At 37.1% G+C, this 21,687-nt stretch overlaps 2 protein-coding genes and 1 long non-coding RNA gene across 4 annotated transcripts; 1 reads left to right on the plus strand and 2 right to left on the minus strand.

The window, feature by feature from the left end:
* Positions 1-8,184: 8,184 nt before the first annotated feature.
* On the minus strand, positions 8,185-12,782 carry LOC122053637. The gene is made up of 4 exons (XR_006132274.1): positions 12,732-12,782; positions 12,292-12,334; positions 8,354-8,423; positions 8,185-8,263 (listed from the first exon to the last, which is right to left on the minus strand). It is a non-coding gene; the product is annotated as an uncharacterized LOC122053637 (long non-coding RNA).
* Positions 12,783-14,194: 1,412 nt separating this feature from the next.
* On the minus strand, positions 14,195-17,074 carry LOC122050308 (ribonucleoside-diphosphate reductase small chain-like). The gene is made up of 3 exons (XM_042611225.1): positions 16,908-17,074; positions 15,014-15,136; positions 14,195-14,495 (listed from the first exon to the last, which is right to left on the minus strand). Exons 1-3 carry the CDS (start codon positions 17,072-17,074, stop codon positions 14,195-14,197), a joined length of 591 nt encoding a protein of 196 aa, XP_042467159.1.
* A 409-nt stretch (positions 17,075-17,483) lies between these two features.
* Positions 17,484-20,917, plus strand: LOC122053638. Of its 2 annotated transcripts, XM_042615649.1 has the most exons (5): positions 17,484-17,532; positions 17,636-17,721; positions 18,174-18,241; positions 19,206-19,346; positions 20,198-20,272. In XM_042615649.1, coding segments are annotated over exons 1-5 (345 nt in total). In that variant the 5' UTR covers position 17,484; the 3' UTR covers positions 20,200-20,272. The 2 variants fall into 2 exon arrangements, 1 of the variants encoding a protein (XP_042471583.1); XR_006132276.1 differs by lacking the exons at positions 17,484-17,532; positions 17,636-17,721; positions 18,174-18,241 and adding exons at positions 20,622-20,726; positions 20,797-20,917 and having other exon boundaries at positions 18,986-19,346; positions 20,198-20,271.
* The last annotated feature ends 770 nt before the right edge of the window (positions 20,918-21,687 follow it).

Raw genomic sequence — 21,687 nt, forward strand, 5'->3', positions numbered from 1 at the left:
TCATTTGTCTAAGGACGAATGTGCGACGTCAAAATATCAAAGTTCAAAATTAAAAAATTAGTTTAATCTTAATTACGGTAATTTGTATGGTTTTTTTTTCTTGTTTATGTAGTTGTAACAGATGGGCAAAAATATTTGTATATAAGTTCACATGTCTGGAGCTCCAGAGAGAAATTATTATGCAAATATATTGCCTGTTAATCCTATCATGTTTCTTTTGCCCCTTCAAGATGCGGTTGGTTAATTAATTCGTCTGCAATGTTTAACGTGACGGCATTACACTAATATACTTTACGGGCAGTAAATTTTGACTTCTTTTGCTATCATTTAATTGGCATCAAAAGGCCAAGTTGGAATTTAATTGAAAAATCTCAAGTTGATTTCATGTGAACTGGAACCGTTCATTAGTCAATGGTAGGCATGGCATCAACGACACGGCGTCTAGCATTGAATTATCCGGCCAAACAATGCAATGTTTTATCGTGCGCACCGAAAGGTCATGGGAGAGACTTTGGTCAATCAATTCGGCTGGTGGTTGCCCGCACACTTGAACAAAGTTGCGCAACCAAGTTAATTTTTTTTTAATTTTTTTATTTTGGGTTTTTAGAATTTGAAATTTCATTTTTCAGAATAAGTATTGTTTGTAAGTTTTACAATTTAGTGTATTTAAGCAAAGATTTACAGAATTTTTAAGTTTTACAAATTAATCTTTTTAAGCAAGTATATTTTTGCATCATCTGCTATACGATGCTTCTGAATATCTACTAAACTAGTCCAAAATACAAGATCGTGTTGCTTTGTTGAAGGTTGATTGATGAGTTAGAGCGCCACGTCTTATAAGTTGCTCATCCATCTAGTCTTTTTGTTAAGAGGTTTCTTTGGATGTGGGATGCTTGTCACATCAGGTTGTGGGGTTAAAATTCAGGATTGTCGGGACGTAAATTCCTGATCTTTGTATAATTCATCCCACCTACCATATGCTCGCTCATGATACTATAATTTTTTTCCTTTGTAATTTTTCCTTCACCACGAAACTTCAAGGAAATATCCTAGCAAGGTGACAACTTCTCTCATCATTATTATTCTAAGGTTGTACTTCAATTATTCAATGCTTATCCTAGTCATGCTTTGAAATTTATGAGAGGTGAGTGCCAACTCTCTTTACCGTGGCCCTTAACTATGTTGTGCTAATTAATGTTCAGCAAGACAATTATTGACATAGTTTAGATTTTAGGGATGATTCATGCCTTGCATATTTTGTAGATTTGCAAAGTCAACTAGGAATAATAGTAGTAAGATAGCTATCCAAAATAGAGTATTTACGAATGCCCATGAGATTGAATAAATTTGTTAGGCATCACTAATGGATATCTAGTTATTAGGCACTCTTGTCAGACAAATGCGATTTAATATTGATGGTGAATTGAACGTGTTTAAATGAAAATAAATAAAATTCTACATATTTATTTATATACTAATTGGACCATATGAATCTAGTTAAAAGTTAATTGCTATGGTGAATTGTTGATCGATAATATGAGTCAATATTTAGGAAAAATAATAAATAGCACTTTGTGTGCTGACATCAAATAGTTTGCTTTACAAAGATTTTTTTTTTAGTTCACTTAGGTGACATAAGGGACATAAGGATTCTAAATTAAGATCTAAGAAATTAAAATGATTATTGATACGGAGATAGCTGAGGCACTCAATTAAATTATCTTTTCTAGAAAATTTTCTTGGGGAGCATACGTCTGTGGAACATGATAACAGGAGAAACAAGGGAGTACAAACTCATACCCTCATAGACAGATAATGAGGAAAACACTGTTTATTTAGTAAGAGCGGAGGAACATCTTTCAAGGGTTCACATTGCTACAAGATTGGGAAGCCTAGTCCTTCCTCGCCAAATGAGCCCCCGCTTGACCCAGTTCCTCCTTGATACATTGGATGCTGCTTTGTAGATGGGCAATGGTTTCGTCTTTTATTCAGCTTTCCTCTTGCAGGAGGGTTATAATATCCTCATGCTTCAGTTTCAGATAGGCAATAAAATGAGTCTGACTTCTCAGGTCTGAATGAGCCTTATGATTTAGAGCTGTCTTGGCTCGAGTCCTGGATTTAGCCGTCAGCCAAAGTTCTTCCATTTCCCGACGGAGAGAGGACTTAAGGTCCCTACTCTGCATCATTTCGAGCAGGGCCTCATATTTGTGAGTTAGCAACTGGGTCAAATGGGTGAGTTGATGGCGCAAAGAGGATACCTCGTCTGATTCCATGAATAAAGAGGAAGGTAGCATGAGGAAAGTGAAGGTAGCAGTACACGCGACCCCTTTTTTAAAGAAGGGGAATATGAAGAGTGAACTTCAGAACATGTGAGGATATTTGGAAAATAATGTGGCATTTATGGAAAAATAGCAGGATTGAGGATTGTGGAGTGGACACGCATGCAATAAAGTCTCACTTAGGAAGGGTAATGAATTCTGAGTGAGATATTGGGAAAAAGGGTTAGCAGTTCAAGAGACACAAAGGCAAGGTTAGGTAAGAACGGGACTTGGGTCTAGTCAGTCGGACTGGAGTCTCCTTCAACTAGACTTGAGGGGGAGACTTGTGATACGGTGCATGATGGTAGGATTGGATAGTTGACGTAGTTGGAAGTCAAGCCCACGGGGCGGCCAGAAGTCAAGCCCACGAGGCGGTCAGAAGTCATGCCCACGTGGCGGTCAGAAGTCAAGCCTACGTGGTGGTCAGAAGTCCAGATTATAGGACGGTCCAGGTTGGACATAAGTGATATTCAGGGGTTAGGCCTGCATGGCGAGTAGGTAAGATGTACGATTCAGGACTTACGGGATACAAGTTAGGACTTATAAACATGTATAATAGGATATACGAACCAGGACGTATAGGTCGGGATATACGGACCAGGTCGTACAGGTCAGGATATGCGGACTAAGACTTACGGGTCAGAATTTACAGGACGAGACAGGCAGAACAGGAAATGAGGGCCAAGACATACGATTCAGGACGTACAAGATAAAATACGGAGCAGGGCTGTGCATACGGGACGAGACTTGAGGAACGACAAGCGAAGGCCTCAATTGACAGGGCCGTAGGTGCAGGTCTGGATCTACCAGGATAGACCGAATGGCAAATGCAGGGCAAGACGTACAGATCTAGATTTACGGGACAACAAACACAAGTCAGGGAATGCGCCAGGGAATACAGGTCTGTGCTTACAGGTCAAGATTTGTAGGTACGAGGATCTAGTCTAAGGTCAACAGACCGGGGCGAACATACACTATATGACTTAACAGACCGAGGTGAGCATACACTATACGACAATCAAGTCAGGGAATTGTAACAACCCGTCAGAGAATAATCATCGCATGTCAGGGAGTATGTTAACGGTCTAGGGTTCATTGCCTACCGATTCCTCCTTAAACCTATAGGAAGATGTCATGTGTCATTAACCGCTAGACAAATCCTGACACTCGACATTCTCTGACACTCGTCAGACTCCAGAAGTACCCACTGTCATATAAAAAGGGAGGTTTTGTCTCTACGCAGGTACACTCACTCGTCTTTTCACACTTGTCTTTTACTTTTTGTCCTTTCACTGTATTTCTAGGGGAAAAGTACCTGACTTGAACGTCGGAGGACCTGATTCGGGGACTTTTTCCCTGGTTCTTGATCTGTAACGTGAAGGCGGCTTGTCTGAGTGTGTGCAGAACTCTCGCTTCATCGTCCCCGTCATCACCCTCCGTCATCCACCCGTGGGAACATTTTCAGGAGGTACCAGCCACCAGGTCAGTCATACGTCTCAACGACTTTTCGTCAACACCAACAACAACACAGCCAATGTCTGTCTGACTCAACTTCCAGACGAGATCATTATCCATTGTCATCCTTAGTTTGCCCACATTAGGACATTGTTTACAAAACAAAGCTTTTTTTTCTTCACTTGTTTGCAAGCTTCTGACATCTCAACTATTATGTGGTCCTTTGCAAGTGATCACCTTTGGCCCTGACTCACCCACTAGTGCTACCCCATTTCAGCCATTGCCGACTCCATCGAGAAGGCATCCGCCGATGTTGTGTGATCAGCATGTGCTTGACCCACTCCACAGATTCCCTCACTTATGTGTGAACCCTTAGAACTACGCCCCTTTCCTTATGATGGTGTTTTTCTAGCCTGCAAATCACATCACTGCTCCCGCTCCTTCATAGCAGGCTTCATTCTTCCTTGCATCAGGTCTTGTCTTCCCTGCAGAACCTCCACTAGATTGTGCACGAGGACTTCATGACCAGAAGGTGGTTATTGTTCCTTTCCCAAATTAACAGAAGCAACATTGATCTCGTCTTCCACTGCCCTGACTCTTCTTCCTCATAGATCAACTGCAACCAATGCAACAGATCTCTCGTCAGTATTTGGTAGACATGGGGTGGTGTTCACTTTTGATTTGATTCTAGGTTATTGCTGCAAAAATCATCTAATCTTAGAAAGAGTATAAGCTGTTTATATAGGCATACTCCTTCCCCAGCAAGGAGTCTGAAGCCGCCCAGTGGCTTCCATTCCGCTTACAGCTTTGCTTCAGCTCAAGGTGACAGTAAGATCTGGCCAACCTTGCTTCCAAGGTCTAGAATCCCAAACCTTTAGTTGCAATTGCCTGTAACCCTTGTAATACTAGATTGCTTTTCTATCCAAAGACTTGTGATCTTCCTGGCGGTAAGCCTTCGTGTATTCTTTCGTGCTATATTTCAGTCAATTATGATTGATAACTATGTTCCAGCTCTATTTTGAATCCCATATTAGTCCTCCTTGTCTTCATTTTGCTTACTATAGTTATGAGACAACTAGTTTGAAGTCCGGTATATAGATCTTATCCCACCATTAAACTTCGTATAATATTATATTGCTCCTAACATTTAGATCGAGTTAATCAAATTTTAAGTACTCTTCAATTTTATTTAATATGGTTCTTTATGAAGTTCTGTGTTGCAATTACTCCCTTTCATTGCACTAGCTGAGCCTTTTTTGTCAACTGGTTGTATCATTGGACATAAGGGATAAAATAATATGGGGGATGGGAAAGATCTGACAGATGCACTTAGCATCAGGTGAAGAACAAATAAACAAGCCCTATGGTTGCCAGGCTAGTGTCTTATACGTCTTAAGGGTGCGTTTGGTTCGGAGTTATTCTTGATAACCTTGGTTATCCATCCAAGGTTATCAATAAAAACCTTGTTTGGTTTAGGTATTCGATGATTCCCAAGTAATATTCCATGCCCGACACATCAGCAAAAGGGTCATACAGCCCGGAATCGGAAAACCTCAGAAAACTAAAGTTTTTGTTGATTCCGGGGTTAACGAATTTTTTTATCAAAAATACCCTTCGATAAGAAAAAACATGAAAAAAAGAGAAAAAATGTAAAAAATTATTAAAAAATGTAAAAAAATGTTTTAAAAAATTTTAAAAATTATTTTTTTTAAAAAATAAATAATTTAAAAAAATAAAAAATTTAAAAATAAAAAATAAAATTTTTAAAAATGTTAAAAAATTTAAAAATTTAAAAATTTAAAAAAAAATTATAAAAATTTAAAATTTTTTAAAGATTTTAAAAAATTTAAACAATTTTAAAAAATAAAAAATTTAAAATAAAATAAATAAATAAAAATTAAAATTTAAAAAATGTAAAAAAATATTAATATAAATAATATAAAAATATAAAAACATTAAAAAATAAAAAAACACATAAAAAAGTAAAAAAACATACAGGAAAAAGAAAAGTAAAAAAATATTAAAATAAATAATAATAATAATAATAATATTATGTATAGTTGATTTTGTAACTGAGGGTAATAAGATAAAATATTAAATTAGGGTACTACAAAAAAAACCAGCATTACCGACAGATTTATCCGTCGGAATTCCGTCGCTATATGTCTATAGCGACGGAATTCCGACGGAATAATTTCTGTTGGTAAAATATCCGCCGGCTTCTATTACCGACGGAAACAGAATTCTGACGGTATTTTATACCGACGGAAATTAAGTTTCTGTCGGTAACGTACCGACAGAAAATACATTCCGTCGGTATAATAACGATATTCTCCATCACCGATTGAGCGACATTCTCCGACGGAACAACATTTTCCGTCGGTAATTACCGACGGAACAGGATGATCCGTCGGTAATCACCGACGGAAAATGTTGTTCCGTCGGTAATTACCGACGAAACAGGGATATTCCGTCGGTAATTACCGACGGAACAACATTTTCCGTCGGTAATTACCGACGGATCATCCTGTTCCGTCGGTTGCCTGAAGTGATGCATCGAACTAAAAGTTCGATAATTGCCGACGGAATCTATTCCGTCGGTAATCCGTCGGAATGTCAAAAAAAAATTTCCAGCTTCTTTTCGTTTACACGTTGTTCCCATATACATTTTCCACATATATAAACAAACCATCACACTCGATGGTTTCATACAATATCCACACAACAAATACAATCCACAACAAATATAATCTACATCAAATATAATCTACACACATATATTTATCATATGATAATCACAAACTAATAAAATCCACAAAAAAAACCATATTCCATATAATCCATAGCTAACTAAATCTACAGAATATATATTCTACACATATCCATATCAAAAATCAAGTTTACATAACACATACCGAATTAAAATGTAGTCCCAATAATACAAGAACGGGAAATCGTAGAGAAAATCCTGTAAAAAGACAAATACAAAATGATGTTTAAATAAACAGTTTACATATTTATATATTAAGAATTTTATATGAAATAATACCTGAACAAAAAGTGAGCAAATGATGTAGTGAAGAGCCAATATGTATATATGACTGAACGTGACTCCTGAAACATATAGTAATAAAACCTTTAGAAATAAACATGTTATAATATCAAAACAGGCTCACGTTCTATATAATAAATAAAAAACTAAAGTATAGCTGAACAAACCTCAAAAAGCTAACGACCACCGTCTGATAGATCTGGAGTCTCCTGTGACTCAGATCCCTGTGATGCTTGGGTGAAAGAAGCCACGATTGCCCGCATTTGGGCCATGAGATCTTCATTACTCTTGTCACGTTCAGCTCTCTTCTTCTCCTCATCAGCTCTCCACTGATCCATATCAGCCATCCTCTGATCCATTGATTTCAGCTGAGACCGCAGTTCTTGATTTTCACGTCTTAAAGACTGCATCTTACCAGAAGAAGAGGAACTAGCACGGCCTACTGGATTCCTCAAATGATCAAATGCCACTTTGGCCTGAGAGCCAAGGCCGTAGAGGGTGGAGTTTTTTGTCCTTCCACCGACAACATCATAATATATCTCATTTAGATCGTCGGTGGATAAAGACTGTGACTCTCCACCCTCTGCTGATGGCTGAGATGCCTGAGCCACCCGTTCTGTCATTTCTTGCTGCATAAAAAATAATATAGTATCCAATTTGATATGTATTACTAATTACTAATCAAGATATAAATGAACAAATGTAATAAAGTTAATTATCTTACATGTAGAGTTTGAGATCGAGAATCAACAAATGACCCATCTTTCTTCTTGTGGGTCTTCAGAAAAATCTCCATACATGTAGGCTGTCGGGCAAGCTCACGTTCCTACATTTATAAATTAAGGAAAAAATTAATATGCTCAACAATACAAGGTTGGTAATAAATACAAAATTTGTTATAAAGTATAATTTTAAATTATACTCACCAGATCAATGGTATGCTCAACAATAGATCTGGATCCTGACGTATGCCGAGCGGTTCCGGTGCTCGGGCCACCTGGTTCTGTATTCCTATTTGCTTTTGCCTTTTCGGCATTAGCTTGCCACCTTTCTGCAGCCCAGGTGGCCGTCCATGCACTCCATATCACCTCCGAAACATAAGCAGGCCTAGTGCCCTTCTTTCTCATGTAATACATATGATCTCTGTAGAGTTTGGCACAATAAGTATTCCATGTAGCTTTAAATTGATCTTCTTGCCCGTCTACCCAAGTATATCTTTTCTATAATTATAAGTTAAACATTTAGTTTAAATGATATAAATGATAACTATATTATAGAATGTGAATTAAATATATTAAATTTACTCACCACAAATTCATTATAATAAAATAGCTTCATCTCCTGGTCTACATGCCTCCATGTAGTACCAGACGCGCTAACTCGTTCCTTAAATTTTGCAGTGATATATGTGGCAACTCTGTGCCCATCCGGAGTGAACCTGCACAAAAATAGACCTTTAGGTTATGAGAAATATATTATAACTAATGTTATATATAAACTTGAATAATTAATAAGACAATATACTTACGAGTCCCCGACAACGGTAAGGACTTTGTGGCCACGGGGTGCCACAGCCTGCTGCTCTGCCATGATAATATCTACAAAATAACATTGCAACACATCATAAAAAGGTCTAAAAACCTGATAATATAAATACAAAACATTAAGGAAATCTACTTACTGACGGAAATAATAATGTTAATATTTAATCATCATTAACATCTGACTAGTCAACATTAACAGTTTCTATGTCCTCATTGCTAGATGAGCTTAGTTCAACTTCATCCTCACTGTTGGACATCTCCCCATCATCCATCTCTTCGTAAATGTCATTAGCATCTACAAGCAATTGAGAAGTAGATTGGTGTTGTAAATCAACTGAATATATCTCCACTTCATTATTCTGAAATGCATCATGGTTTTGAGCAGTGATTGTATTCGGCATCTCTATGGTCGAGCGAGGCTTGATTCGACAAACAGACAACCATTCACTAGATCTTCTTCTCTTCGTAGGGTATTCAAGATAGAAAACTTGACCCGCTTGTATTCCGAAAATAAAAGGCTCAAACTTGTTGAATCTTTTATTTGCATTAACCTCAACTAAATTATAATTTGGATGAATTCGAGTACCTATTCTTGGGGTCGGATCATACCATGAACATTTGAACAACACACATCTCTTTATTGGTAATGCAGGATATTCAATCTCTATGATTTCATCAAATCTACCATAATAATCAAATTCAGTGTTATTGTTGTCCACATATCCTTTGACGCAAACACCAGAATTATAAGTTAATCTTCGTGAATCTCGTTGTGCCACGTGGAATTTAAGACCATTAACATAGTAACCAGAATACACCTTTATTTTACGAAGGGGTCCTGATGCAATATTCATTATCCTATCATCTTGCACATTTGATATTCTACGATCTTTCACCTATAAAAATAAGTAACATATATCTTAGTACACTTCTTAATAAACATGAGCTTAAAAATTTCACAAATTTTCTAACTTACATATATTTGAAACCACAATGCAAATTCGGTCTCTAACTTTGTAGCTACCTCAGTTGCACCAATTGATGGATTTTGGAGATATAATTATTGTTCGTATAAGCTGAGAAAATAAGTAATTATATTAAAATTGGGATATCAAGCAAAATAATTAAACAAATGATAATTGTTTGATTTAAGAAGTTTACTTACTTTATGTATGGTTTGACCTCTTCACAATTTAAGAGTATATATGTTCTTGCAGCATGATATTCTTCCTCGGTTAACCATCTAGCAAGCGATGCACCCATTAACTTACCAGGAAACTTAAAAATAGAAAGCATAGATGGATCTATCGACTGACAAGCATCATCAGAATTTCTAGGACACCTGCGATGTCTTGTTTGCACACTATCAACAAAATAATATGAGCAGAAAGAAGATGCTTCTTCTACTAGATAAGCATTGCATATTGACCCTTCAACTCTTGCTTTGTTACGAACATTATTTTTTAATTTCCTCAAAAATCGTTCAAATGGATACATCCATCTGTACTGCACAGGACCTGCTATTTGTGCCTCGTATGGTAAATGTACTGGTAGATGTTCCATTGAATCAAAAAACTTGGTGGAAATATGCGCTCCAGTTTACATAATATGAGTGGAATGTCTGTTTCTAGCCAAGCATATCATCTATCGTAATACACCTTGATGTCAAATCTCTAAAAATAGACTCAATTCGGTGAGTGCTTGCCAAACATTTTGAGGAAGTAAGTCATGGAAAGCTATTGGAATAAGTCTTTGCATAAATACATGACATCATGACTTTTCATTCCAAACATCTTTAATCTATTCATATCCACACATCGACCCATATTTGATGCATAACCATCTGGAAATTTGATTTCTTTCAACCAATTACATAAAGCTTGCTTGCCATCTTTGTCCAATGTATAACAAGCCTTTGGAAATCTATTAGTTATTTCATCTTGATGCAACTCTGGTCTATTGACTAGGTCTTTTAATTCCTCACGTGATTTTGCAGTGTCTTTAGTTCTTCCAGCACATTCATCACAGTATTAAAGATATTATCGAAGAAATTTTTCTCAATATGCATAACATCTAAATTATGTCGAATAAGCGGATACTTCCAATACGGTAACTCCCAAAAATACTCCTTTTCTTCCAACCACACTTGCACATCCTAACAATATATTTATTTATCTCATCGAAACCAGATTGTGATACTGGTAGAAATCCATAACTATCAATTTGCTCAATGATTTGTTCACCTGAAGCATGGAGTGGAGGAGGTTTTCTGACTACAACATTTTTTAAGAATTTCTTATTTCGCCTAAAAGAGTGATCAAGTGGTAAAAATTTACGGTGATTATCAAACCAAGACACCTTCCCACTGTAAGGTAATGAAAATGCATCGAATCGGTCATGCAGTGTGGACATGCTAATTTACCAGCTGTGCTCCAACCCGATAACATTGAGTATGCTGGAAAATCACTGATCGTCCATAATAATGCAGCATGCAATCTAAAATTAGTTTTGCTTGCAACATCATAAATCACCGACCCTACATTCCATAATTCATTTAACTCTGCAATAAGAGGTTGTAAGAAAACATCTATCTTCTCTTTGGGATTGGTTGGACCAGGAATAAGTACTGTAAGGAACATAAATTCATCTTTCATACACATCCATGGCGGTAAATTGTAAGGTGTTAATATAACCGGCCAAGATGAATATTGTTGTCCTGACTGTCCAAATGGTTGAAATCCATCTGCAGAAAGTCCCAATCTCACATTACGTGGTTCCATTGCAAATGAAGGAAATACAACATCTAGATGTTTCCATGCAGGTGAATCAGAAGGATGACACATTATACCTCCATCGTGCTCATGCTCATGATGCCACGTCATATGGCAAGCTGTAGCAGCAGATGCATACAAACGTTGAAGTCTAGCAGTTAACGGAAAATAATACATCACTTTCCATGCTATTATTTTCTTCTTCTTCCCTGGTATGCGAGTATCATGCTTATAACGAGGGTGTGTACAGATTTTGCATTCACGCAGATCATTGTCTTCATTCCAAAATATCATGCGATTATTTATACAACAATCAATCTTCTCCACAGGCAAACCTAAACCTCGATCAATTTTTTGTACTGTAAAACTATCCGTCATTATGTTATCGCAGGGAGCAATTCGACATCAATCGACAAATGTCGTCGTAACATCTTTCTGAAAAATGATGTTCTGCTTTCATATTTAATAACCTTGCAGTAGCTGATAATTGAGAATGACCTGAGGGAATGTCTTTCCACACTTCTCTTTCACTAGCCTTTAACATTTCATATAGTTGCTGATATTCAGGTGTTGGTGTTTCATCTATATTAGAATAATCAACTGTAGCATTTATCGTATCATGAACCATTGATTGCATTGCGATATTAATATTAATTGATGCTTCAGGATCAGTAACCGTTGCCCTGGATGACGAACCACCAGAAGGTCCAATTGGTTCATATAAATAAGGTTCTCCGTGACAGTACCAATTGTAGTAATTTGGCACAAAACCATTTCTACATATATGCATTTTTACAGTATCCTCATCACGGAAAGCTCTATTTTGACATTTTTTATGATTGCATGGACACCGTAACTCAGCACCATTCATACATTCAGGGTGACTTTTAGCAAAGTTCACAAACTGTTCAACTTCAGCAATAAAATTATCTCTGATAAATCCTTTTTCTAATCGATTGTACATCCAAGCTTTGTTCATAGACATTTTTACCTAAAACTAATATATTGAGAACTAAAAATTAACATACATTAAGATACTAACACAAAACAAACAAACGGACTATATTATGCTATAAATTAACATACTAACATAACCTATTTCTAACTTTAATCATGTTAAATGACATACAGTATAATTTAGTAAATTTTACCTGAATATGTGTAGGTCAACTGGAGAAGAGCAGCAAATGCTACCTGTTTACAAAATAAAAATAATTTAGCTAAAAATTAACAAAAATAATTTTCAAGTTGCTTGCGGGCGCTGGCGGCAGCAGTAGGCCGGAGGCGGCCGCCGCCGGCCCCTGCCGGGCGCAGAAGGCCGCAGGCGGCCGCCTCTGGCCGCTGGCGGGCGCAGAAGCCCGCAGGCGGCCGCCGGCCGCTGGCAGGCGCAGATGCTCGCAGGCGGCCGCCGCCGGCTGGCGCAGATGGCCGCTGGCGGCCGAAGCCGAACGCCGCCAGCCGATGGCGGGCGCAGAAACCCGCTGCGGGCGAGGAAGCCCACTGCGGGCACGCGCCGCCGCGTGTGGGCGAAGGCCGGCGGCAACTGCCGCTCGCCGGAAAAAAAGGAAAAAAAACAAAACCAAAAACTAACCTGCGATCGGGAACGGGAGAACGAAGCGATCGGGAACGGGAGAACGAAGCCGTCGGCCGCGCGCGCGTGAGGGAAACAGGAGGGAGGTTAGGGTTTTTTTAGGGGAACTTGCCGACGGAATTCATATTCCGTCGGTACACTTTAAGTTTACCGACGGAATTACTAATTCCGTCGGTAAACCCATTAATTTACCGACGGGATGGCTTATTCCGTCGGTAATATCATTAGTTTACCGACGGAATATTAATTCCGTCGGTATCACGCTGTTATACCGACGGAATGATTTATTCCGTCGATAAAAAGTAGAGTTTACCGACAGCATATTAATTCCGTCGGTAGTCCCGTCGGAAACACTGGTTTTTTTTGTGGTATTCATTAAAACTTTCAAACAAACAAGTTTTTGTTACATTATCTAAGTTGAATCAAATAACATTTGGTTATGTTTTATTCCCTATAACCTTGGTTATGTGATTACCTGATAATCACATAACCAAGATTATATATGATGACTTGAACCAAACGTACCCTAAAAGTCCATGACTGTATGCGGATCGATGAAGAGATGAAAACTTTTCTAGTATGATTATTGTTTAGGGACAAGATTAATTGAATTTTCAATGCTGGTTCATTTAGGCTAAGGGTAATTGGTTGTGTTCATTTCTGATGATTGGTGTCCACAGACACTGGTGCGGGGACACAAGAAAACCTGCATGCATGCATGACTTATTCAATTTTAAGCCTCATCAATCAACTTGCCTGACCAACTAGTTAAAACATAATAAGGAAATAAAATAAAATGCATAAATATAAAACTACTATGTTCTTTATCATATTCATATGCATCTTCATTATTCTATATTATCGCATTGCTTTTTAGGATCATAAGATTGATGTTTGATTTAGGAGAAAATATTTCATCTTCCTCCCGATTAGATTTTGATTTTTTGATAATATAACTTAAATATGTATTCAAAGATGTGGCATGAAGTATGCACGATAATAGTCATAAGGAGATTCAAACTAAAATTAGCCATTAAGTATAGAAAAGAACTCAAAGATTGTGTTAATTTATTTTAACCAAAGTTTCAAAAAGTCAATCGATCATCTGTTAAAACAAATTGTTTTGGTACATCATTTCCTTAACATTTACAACATCGATCATTTTCACAAGCATTTACAACACATTAGAATCATAAGCACCACTAAGACAATCATTTAACATACATGATAAAATTAACAAACACCACCGAATCATTTCCTCAAGCATTTACAAGTTACAACACGGTAGAATTACAAGCACACTTTATTTTGACTAAACAGTTAACAAACACCCAAACTTTTTACAGAGCATAACATAGATCATAGCCATGTCCGAAAGCCTAAGTTTAGGAACAAAAAAAAAAATTACATAATAGCAAAAGGTAAGAAAATACAACATGAAGGATTGCTTGCAGCGAGATGAGCTACATCTTAAAAATCCTCATCCAGCTTGAACTCATGGTTAGCATCTCAAAAAAGTTGGTCTTTCCTTGCAGCGAGATGAGCTCCATCCAGTCAAAAGGATTGCTTACCTTGTACATATTTTCATACCCTAAAGCCCTTAGAAGATGATCTGCAACGAACTTAATGTACTGGCTCATGAGTTCACTATTCATCCCAATAAGGGCAACAGGAAGGGAATCACAGACAAATTCCCGCTCAATATCAACAGCGTCGGCAACAATAGACCGCACTCTTTCCTCTGAGAGCTTACTACGAAGGAGGCTATAAAGGAGACAAGCAAAATCACAATGAAGACCTTCATCACGAGATATGAGTTCATTTGAAAAGGTCAGGCCCGGCATCAATCCACGCTTCTTGAGCCAAAAGATAGCACAGAAGGAACCCGAAAAGAAAATGCCCTCGACGCAAGCAAAGGCAACGAGTCGCTAGGCAAAGGATTCGGATGATTCAATCCATCGCAGAGCCCAATTAGCCTTGCGAGTGACGGAAGGAATAGTCTCGATAGCATCGAAGAGATGGTCCTTCTCATTGTTATCTTTATCCGGAGTGGTTAGTGCGTAGAAGAATGTCCAATGAGATCGTGGGTTTAAATCATAGGGTAGTTAGGGCGTAAATTTCTGATCCCCGTGTCCCTTTTCTCACTGTGCACTAACTTCTCCGGTTATCGTGATTAATCTCCTTCATGATTGCCTTGGGCGAGGTCCACGGGGGCACTGGGGGCGAGCGTTATCGTCTTTTTTGCCCAATTGATGATGTAGGCATCAAGAAGAAGCGCGTACATCTTAGAGTGAATGCCCTCAATCATCATCTGGAAGGTGTAGAAGTTGCGGGCCTCGAGGAGTGTCACCTCTCGACAGAACCGAGCGGCAAGGTTCTCTATCACGTGGCAAAAGGCGAAATCGCTCGCCCCCAGCGCCCCCGCCGCACCCGACCCAAGGTCATCACGAGGGAGGTAAATCACAGCATCCTGAGCGAGCATGTGGTATGTGGGGTGAGTTGTACAGGGACCGGAGATTTACGCCCCGACTACCCTGAGTTTCCTTATATAGATAATCTAACCTTATATATCACTTATCAAATAAATCATGAAGTGCTCGTGATTATTGATCTATCCAAGACTGCTAGTGTCCTTAGATTTATCATTTTATTAGAGAAAAATATCTAACGGTCTCTTCAGAGTAACAAAGGAGGTAAATTACAAAAGGCCTTTACCCATTAACAACATTACAACTAAGGAATTGAGATAATCAATAGGGGCATTTCATATCCACTAAAAATAACTAACTGTATCAGCCCATGGAGACATTGATAGTTATTTGTTCATAAAATGGTTTGAGATGATGGGATTTGATTGATAACGTTAAAGCTTTTGAACATAACCCAATTTTGTAACCATTTCAATCAAAACTTAGATTTTTTGCGTGAACTTATTTCTCGTAGGTTATGTATCATAAACATAAATGTTTCCAAGTCTAATAATTTTTTATTTTTGTGATAATTCCCTAATTTTATATAATTATTTGAATTAAAGTTAGACTTTTCAAACTTTGGTCCACCAAAGATATTCTCTAGGTTGATTTAAAAATATCCCGGGACATGGTACCACGGTAAAATATTCAGATTATCACTAGGTATCTCGGGTTGATCTCTAATTATGACGTATTTATAGGAATTTTCCTCTAAATGGGAAGCACAATCAAAGGATGCTAGGCGTCTGAGTTGGTTGACGTGCGCACTTCCCGATTTATCCTAGTGGCCAGTGGAAAACTTCCATGGGACCGGGCCGACCACCCAAGGATAGTCAATGAAACTAACTGGGATTATATTTACAGAAATTTTCCTCCAAATAGGGAGCGCAATCAAAGGATGCTGGGCGTCTGGACTGTCGCGCGCGCGCTTCTCGATTTACTCTGGTGGTCTGTGGGAAACTTTTGTGGAGTTTTCTTTATTTGTTTCCCTCTTTTTTTACTTTTACTGTTCTAAGAGTACATAAAGTCGTCCCGTTAATCTAATTAGATTATGGCAATACATACTTTCTATTGGAAGTGACTAGTTGTTGTCCAAACCAAAGAAAAGAGGTTCTACATATAAGAAGAATAGATCCTTCTTTCGTTGCACGATTCACATATCATGTACTTTTCTTTTACACTCCTCTCCATTCTATTTTTTATACATTTTAGTCAACGAGGTTAACTGAAATTATATTTTTTTAGGTTGATTAAAAATTATATTTAAAAAAAATGGACCATCTAAACTAAATTAATAAATTAATTTATTTGATAGGATAAGCAAATTGATAAATCATGTTTGGTTAAAATTATATTTAAAATAAATTTATTAATATTAATATGTTGATCATATTTAAAATATAACCAAATATAATTATTTATAATTTTTCGAAACATTTAAAAGAAAAATATTAAATTAGTGAGATAATTCTAAGTTAGGATTCAATTAAAACCCTAATCCGATCCTACCCTCCCATGTTCCCCGCGCGTGCTCGCGGCGCCGTCTCCGGTTTTCTCCACCGCAGCAGCCTCCCCTCTCCTTGCAAGAAGTTGCGAGCAGCCGCAATTGCCGCTGCCGCCTTCCCGTCTTGTCCAAGCCGTGACCATCATCGCCCCGCCCCGCCGTCGCTGCCTTCCGCCATGACCGCCGCCACGTCGCGTTCACTGCTCTCCAGCCGAGAGCTTCGTCGCTGCTGCTCTCCCTGCCGTAAGCTTCGTTGATGCCGCTCCAGTTAGTACGCTAGCGCTGCCACTGCGGATTCCTGTGCTCCGCCAGCGTTGCTCGGCTGTTCTCGGTTCCCCGCCGATAACAGCCAAAGCCGCCGCTTCCATTTCCCCACCTCAAACCGCCGGCCGACACTCACTGCGGTCGTCGGATACACAGAGTGAAGGTACGTTGATTAATTAATTAGATTGATTAATTAATCAATTAATATGTTATTAATATTATTTGATTGATTGGTTATTAAGATAAATTAGGATTAATAATTGATAGGTTGATTAATTAATTAATATATTGATCAATTAATAGGTTAATTTATTCATTAATAGATGATTAGTTGATTGGGTAATAATAATTAGTTGTTGATTGATTTAATCAATTAAATTAGGATTTGTTGGTTAATGATGATTAATCAGTTTAATTGATTAAATAATTATATATAGGATTTAAATGATTAATTGAGCCATTAATAATCCTCCGATAATCTTTCTGAGCAGTCTTTATAAAAAATTTTCTGCAGATGGAATTGACTGCTGAAGTAGCTGTTACTGCTGCCACTAATGTTCAGGTTTTGTTTTTGTTCATTGCCATCTATGTGTGTTTCTTGGTTTTTGTATGAACTGTAATCCTAATTCTACTACCTTTTCGCCTTATGCATCTCTCATTTACAGGTTTTAAATAGGAAACTGGAGCTAGATCGAGTTTATTCTAAATTAGGTGAAAAGATTACCAGAATCTTTAGAGACTACATGACAAAGTAAGCTCAAAATGCATTTTTCTCATTTGCTTGGATATATCATATTACCTTGATAACCATCTAGGAGAAAATGTGATTTTCTCTCAGCTATTAGCTTTTCAACCCACCATGTGACCCATGCCCTCTGCTCATATTGTTGTGTGTCGACTTTTTTTGCTGTTGTAAAAAAAAAAGGTCTTGTTCTTGCGGATAATATAGGAAATTGTAGCTGTTGGTTATAAATCAGAGATGTCTCAAGATAGTCTGCAGATGACAAGTGGGGGTTACATATAACCAGAATATACTCATATAACATACTTTGATTATTTCAAAGTACCATGTTTTTCTTCCTCTTATAGTTCAAAATTATCAATTTTACATGAGTGGGCTTGTCATACTATTACTCATTTGCTCTATTCTATAACATAGTTGAATGTTGCAGTCCTGTTTTTACATGAAATTGACATTTGCAGGGTTACCGAGTTTGAGGAGCTAGCTGATGTGGGGAAGAGGTTTCTTACTGGATTTCACAGGGTAACAGGTATAATTCACCAATGTTTTTTTTTACTTTATTGATATAGCTGGGATTTTAGATTCCAACAGGAACACCAATCTGTTCCGAGTTTGGCACGGGCCAGTCAATCAGTGTTAGTAGCCTATCAATCCCTCCATAACATGAGTTCAGTTGGTAAATATATCAAATGTTCAGTGATAATAGTATAATGTATAGACAACCACGTGCTCTGATCGAAAGTCAACGCTAGCCATCAATGCCCTGCGTAAGAACATATGGCAGAATATAATGAAAACATGGATATCCGTTAAGAATGTTCAGAAATCAAATGTTCAGCAACCAAGTAGTATTGGAAGAAGAAATTCCAATACAACCGAAGTTGGTACAGTGGAAGGATAATTACAGAAACCAGAAACACATGGCATCTAAATCTGATTGCTGCATATCGCAGTTTCAACATTTTAGGAACAACCTTCAACATAAATAAGGATTGTACCAGTTCAGGTCAAATCTACTTTAAGACTTCAGAATAAGAACTGATTGGCACATGAAGATGTTTTATATATATAGGACTTGAGGCAGTATTTTCTGATCTTATAAATTTTAAATTGTTCTTAAAAGGATCTTAAAAATTCAAACGCATGTTCATGGTTTCATAATTTTGCACTTGTTGAGAAGATATGAACTTGACTGTCAATTGACTATCTGTTTGTATCTTCTCTTTATATTAAATATTTTGTTATCAAGTTTGTCATCTCCTATTTCTTATTCACAGATATAATCCTTGCAAAATATGGCATCATTGCATCTTTGCCCTTTTTGATCTTCTGTATTACTGAATCGACATTTTATTTATTAAGCCTTTGAGAATCCTGTTAACTCTGTGATGGAGAATACAGATTATGCTTAGGAACTTGCCCTATTTTTCAGTTGCATGACTTTCTCATTTTTGACTTAACTACTCATGTCGTCCTTTTTCTCTTGTTCACAGCAATGTTTAGGACAGTTGAACTTCAGAAGACTTCAAACAACATCAGTAGGATAATTGATGCTAACTGGAATGAACATATGAAAACTTATGTTGAAGCAGGGTGCAAACAACAGTCACAAAGTGTTCAAAATATGTATAATTGTAAGTTGTTACCATTCATGCAAACGAAACTGGCTTGCAAGTCACTTTTCGTTATCAGCTAAATTATTCCTTCTTGAAAAATGTATTTATAATGCACATAGGAAACTGAATATTCATGAAAATGAATCCATTGGAATGAAGGTTAAGAAAAAATATATAGCAAGAGGACAACATACACTCAAGAGCTTAGTTTTATCTTAGTGATCTGTTTTTGTCATTGGTCAGGTTGAGCCCATATGCAATAGGATGAGTTCTGTTAGTGTCAACTAACACTTCCCTTTTCATTAAGCAGAAGCCTAATAAGTATACATTTTAAAAGTTAAAAAGATAAAATAAAATAAAATAAAGAAACACTAAGGAACATGCATTAAACTAACTTTCCATATTAATCACTTTTCAGCTTGTTTTGCTGTCCATCTTTATCCTTGGTCAAATATCTTGATGAGAGCTAACCTGATGATTCTTTTGATTCAGTCTCTTGATGTCTGAATTATATATCTCACTATTAACATTTTTTTGTGCCAGTGCACTCTTGTGTGTTGGGATTGCGAGACAATTTGAAGAACGGTAATTGCTATTAACTCCCATTGGATTATCTTACTTGATCTGCGTGTTTACACCAACAAGTTCGTTTTGTAACCTGCAGTTTTCAAATGTAGTGTCTTCTCATGGTAGGGTTTTTCTATTAGAAAATCAAATTCAAGGAATTTCTCATTCTAGCCTCTTAACTATGTGTACTTTCTAGTTAGATTAATATTTCAATTAATGGTCTTTTTACTCAATCATGATTTCAGCTGAAGCTTTGCTCAATGAACTTGATTGCCTAAAGGAAGATGCAATTGCTGCAACAGAAGCAGCAACCAAGAGTGCTACGGCTTTGGATGACTCTTTTTGTGAAGAAATGTTAAAAGATATTTCCTTTGAGGTAAACATAAATAGGAGGCATCTTAAGTTTCTTTTCACATTTTACATTTATCAACATATTAGTTTGCTTTATTAATGAGCAGCATTCAGAATTATTGCCAGATTTAAATTACAAAAAAAAAAACTTTTGGGGGTAAAGGATGATAATCTTTAACAAGTTAATAGATGAGAGATCCAATCTCTAATATCTCATATGTAATTTGTTTAACAGAGAGCCAGTTTCAGAACATTTAGTCAACTGAGCAGACCAGTTGGATTGCTCATAAATTTGTTTGACGGCAAAAAGAAATTGTTGATTTTGATTATTTTTTTCTTGGATGCCACATGAGTGTATTTAATAACTTTTACTAGGAAGAAAAGGAACCATTGCCCAAGCATCCTCAAGATACATCAATATCAGAAGTCATGCTAATGAAGATCATCAGTGATATGTTGAAACTCGACTATGCCATGCAGGTAGATGGATTCATAGAGGTAGTTTTTCATAATTCTGCTTCAATTGCTAATACAAAATTTTATAATGCAGAAAAATATTGTTTTGAACTTGAACATTGGGACAAGTGTATCTGAACTAGAAGGCTATTGTCTCATGTGGAATCTGCATCCATACATAGATGATGACATTATACATCGGGCATGGCGATATGTTCCCTCTCATGATCAGAGTTCGCGTAAGTAGGCACCTCACTCTTGCGTGAGAGGTGGAAATGAGGGTAAATCATGGCCCTTGGTTTCTTAATGGAGCTCCATTATCATTGATTCCTTGGAGGTCTTGCTTTTGTCTGCTGTTGAGTTTCTTGTGTGCATTCAAGTAGTAGGTTTGCCCTTTGATCTTGTTCATAGAGTGTTATATTCTCGATTTTCATACATTTAATTTTTAATTGATATATATTATGATTTATTAAGGCTTGGAGATTAATGCATTGTGTGTTAGTAGGGTTAAGATCATGCGTAAGCTATTTTTTTGACTATATGTTGATATTTACATAGAGAGATGATTGATAACTTGAGTTGTGATGCAGTTTTTGATCCATTTTATGATTTTATTAAATTGATTTGCTAATCTATAGGTTCATTGCCAACTTGTGATGACCTCACGGGTTAGCGTAGTTAAATACCTATATAGGTGTTTGCTCCAATAAGTTTTAGGGTCAATTCTTAATTGGTGCAAAATGTTTGGTTTGGTGTTTGACCTCACCCATGCAAAGAGTTGCTGCATTAGAGTAAAATGTTCTATGTAATTTATTTGTCTGTGCTAGAGCAAATGTCTTGTTAGGTGTTTGATCTCACCCATCCAAGTTAATTGTTGATTAATTGCTAAATTTTTATTTGATCTACGATGAAGGACAGTCCTATTCATTTGATCATAAATAAGGCCTAATGTGTCTTTGGGATGTCAAAAACCCATGGAAGTGGA

This window comes from Zingiber officinale, chromosome 3A (assembly GCF_018446385.1).
Source record: "Zingiber officinale cultivar Zhangliang chromosome 3A, Zo_v1.1, whole genome shotgun sequence".
Taxonomy (NCBI): domain Eukaryota; kingdom Viridiplantae; phylum Streptophyta; class Magnoliopsida; order Zingiberales; family Zingiberaceae; genus Zingiber; species Zingiber officinale.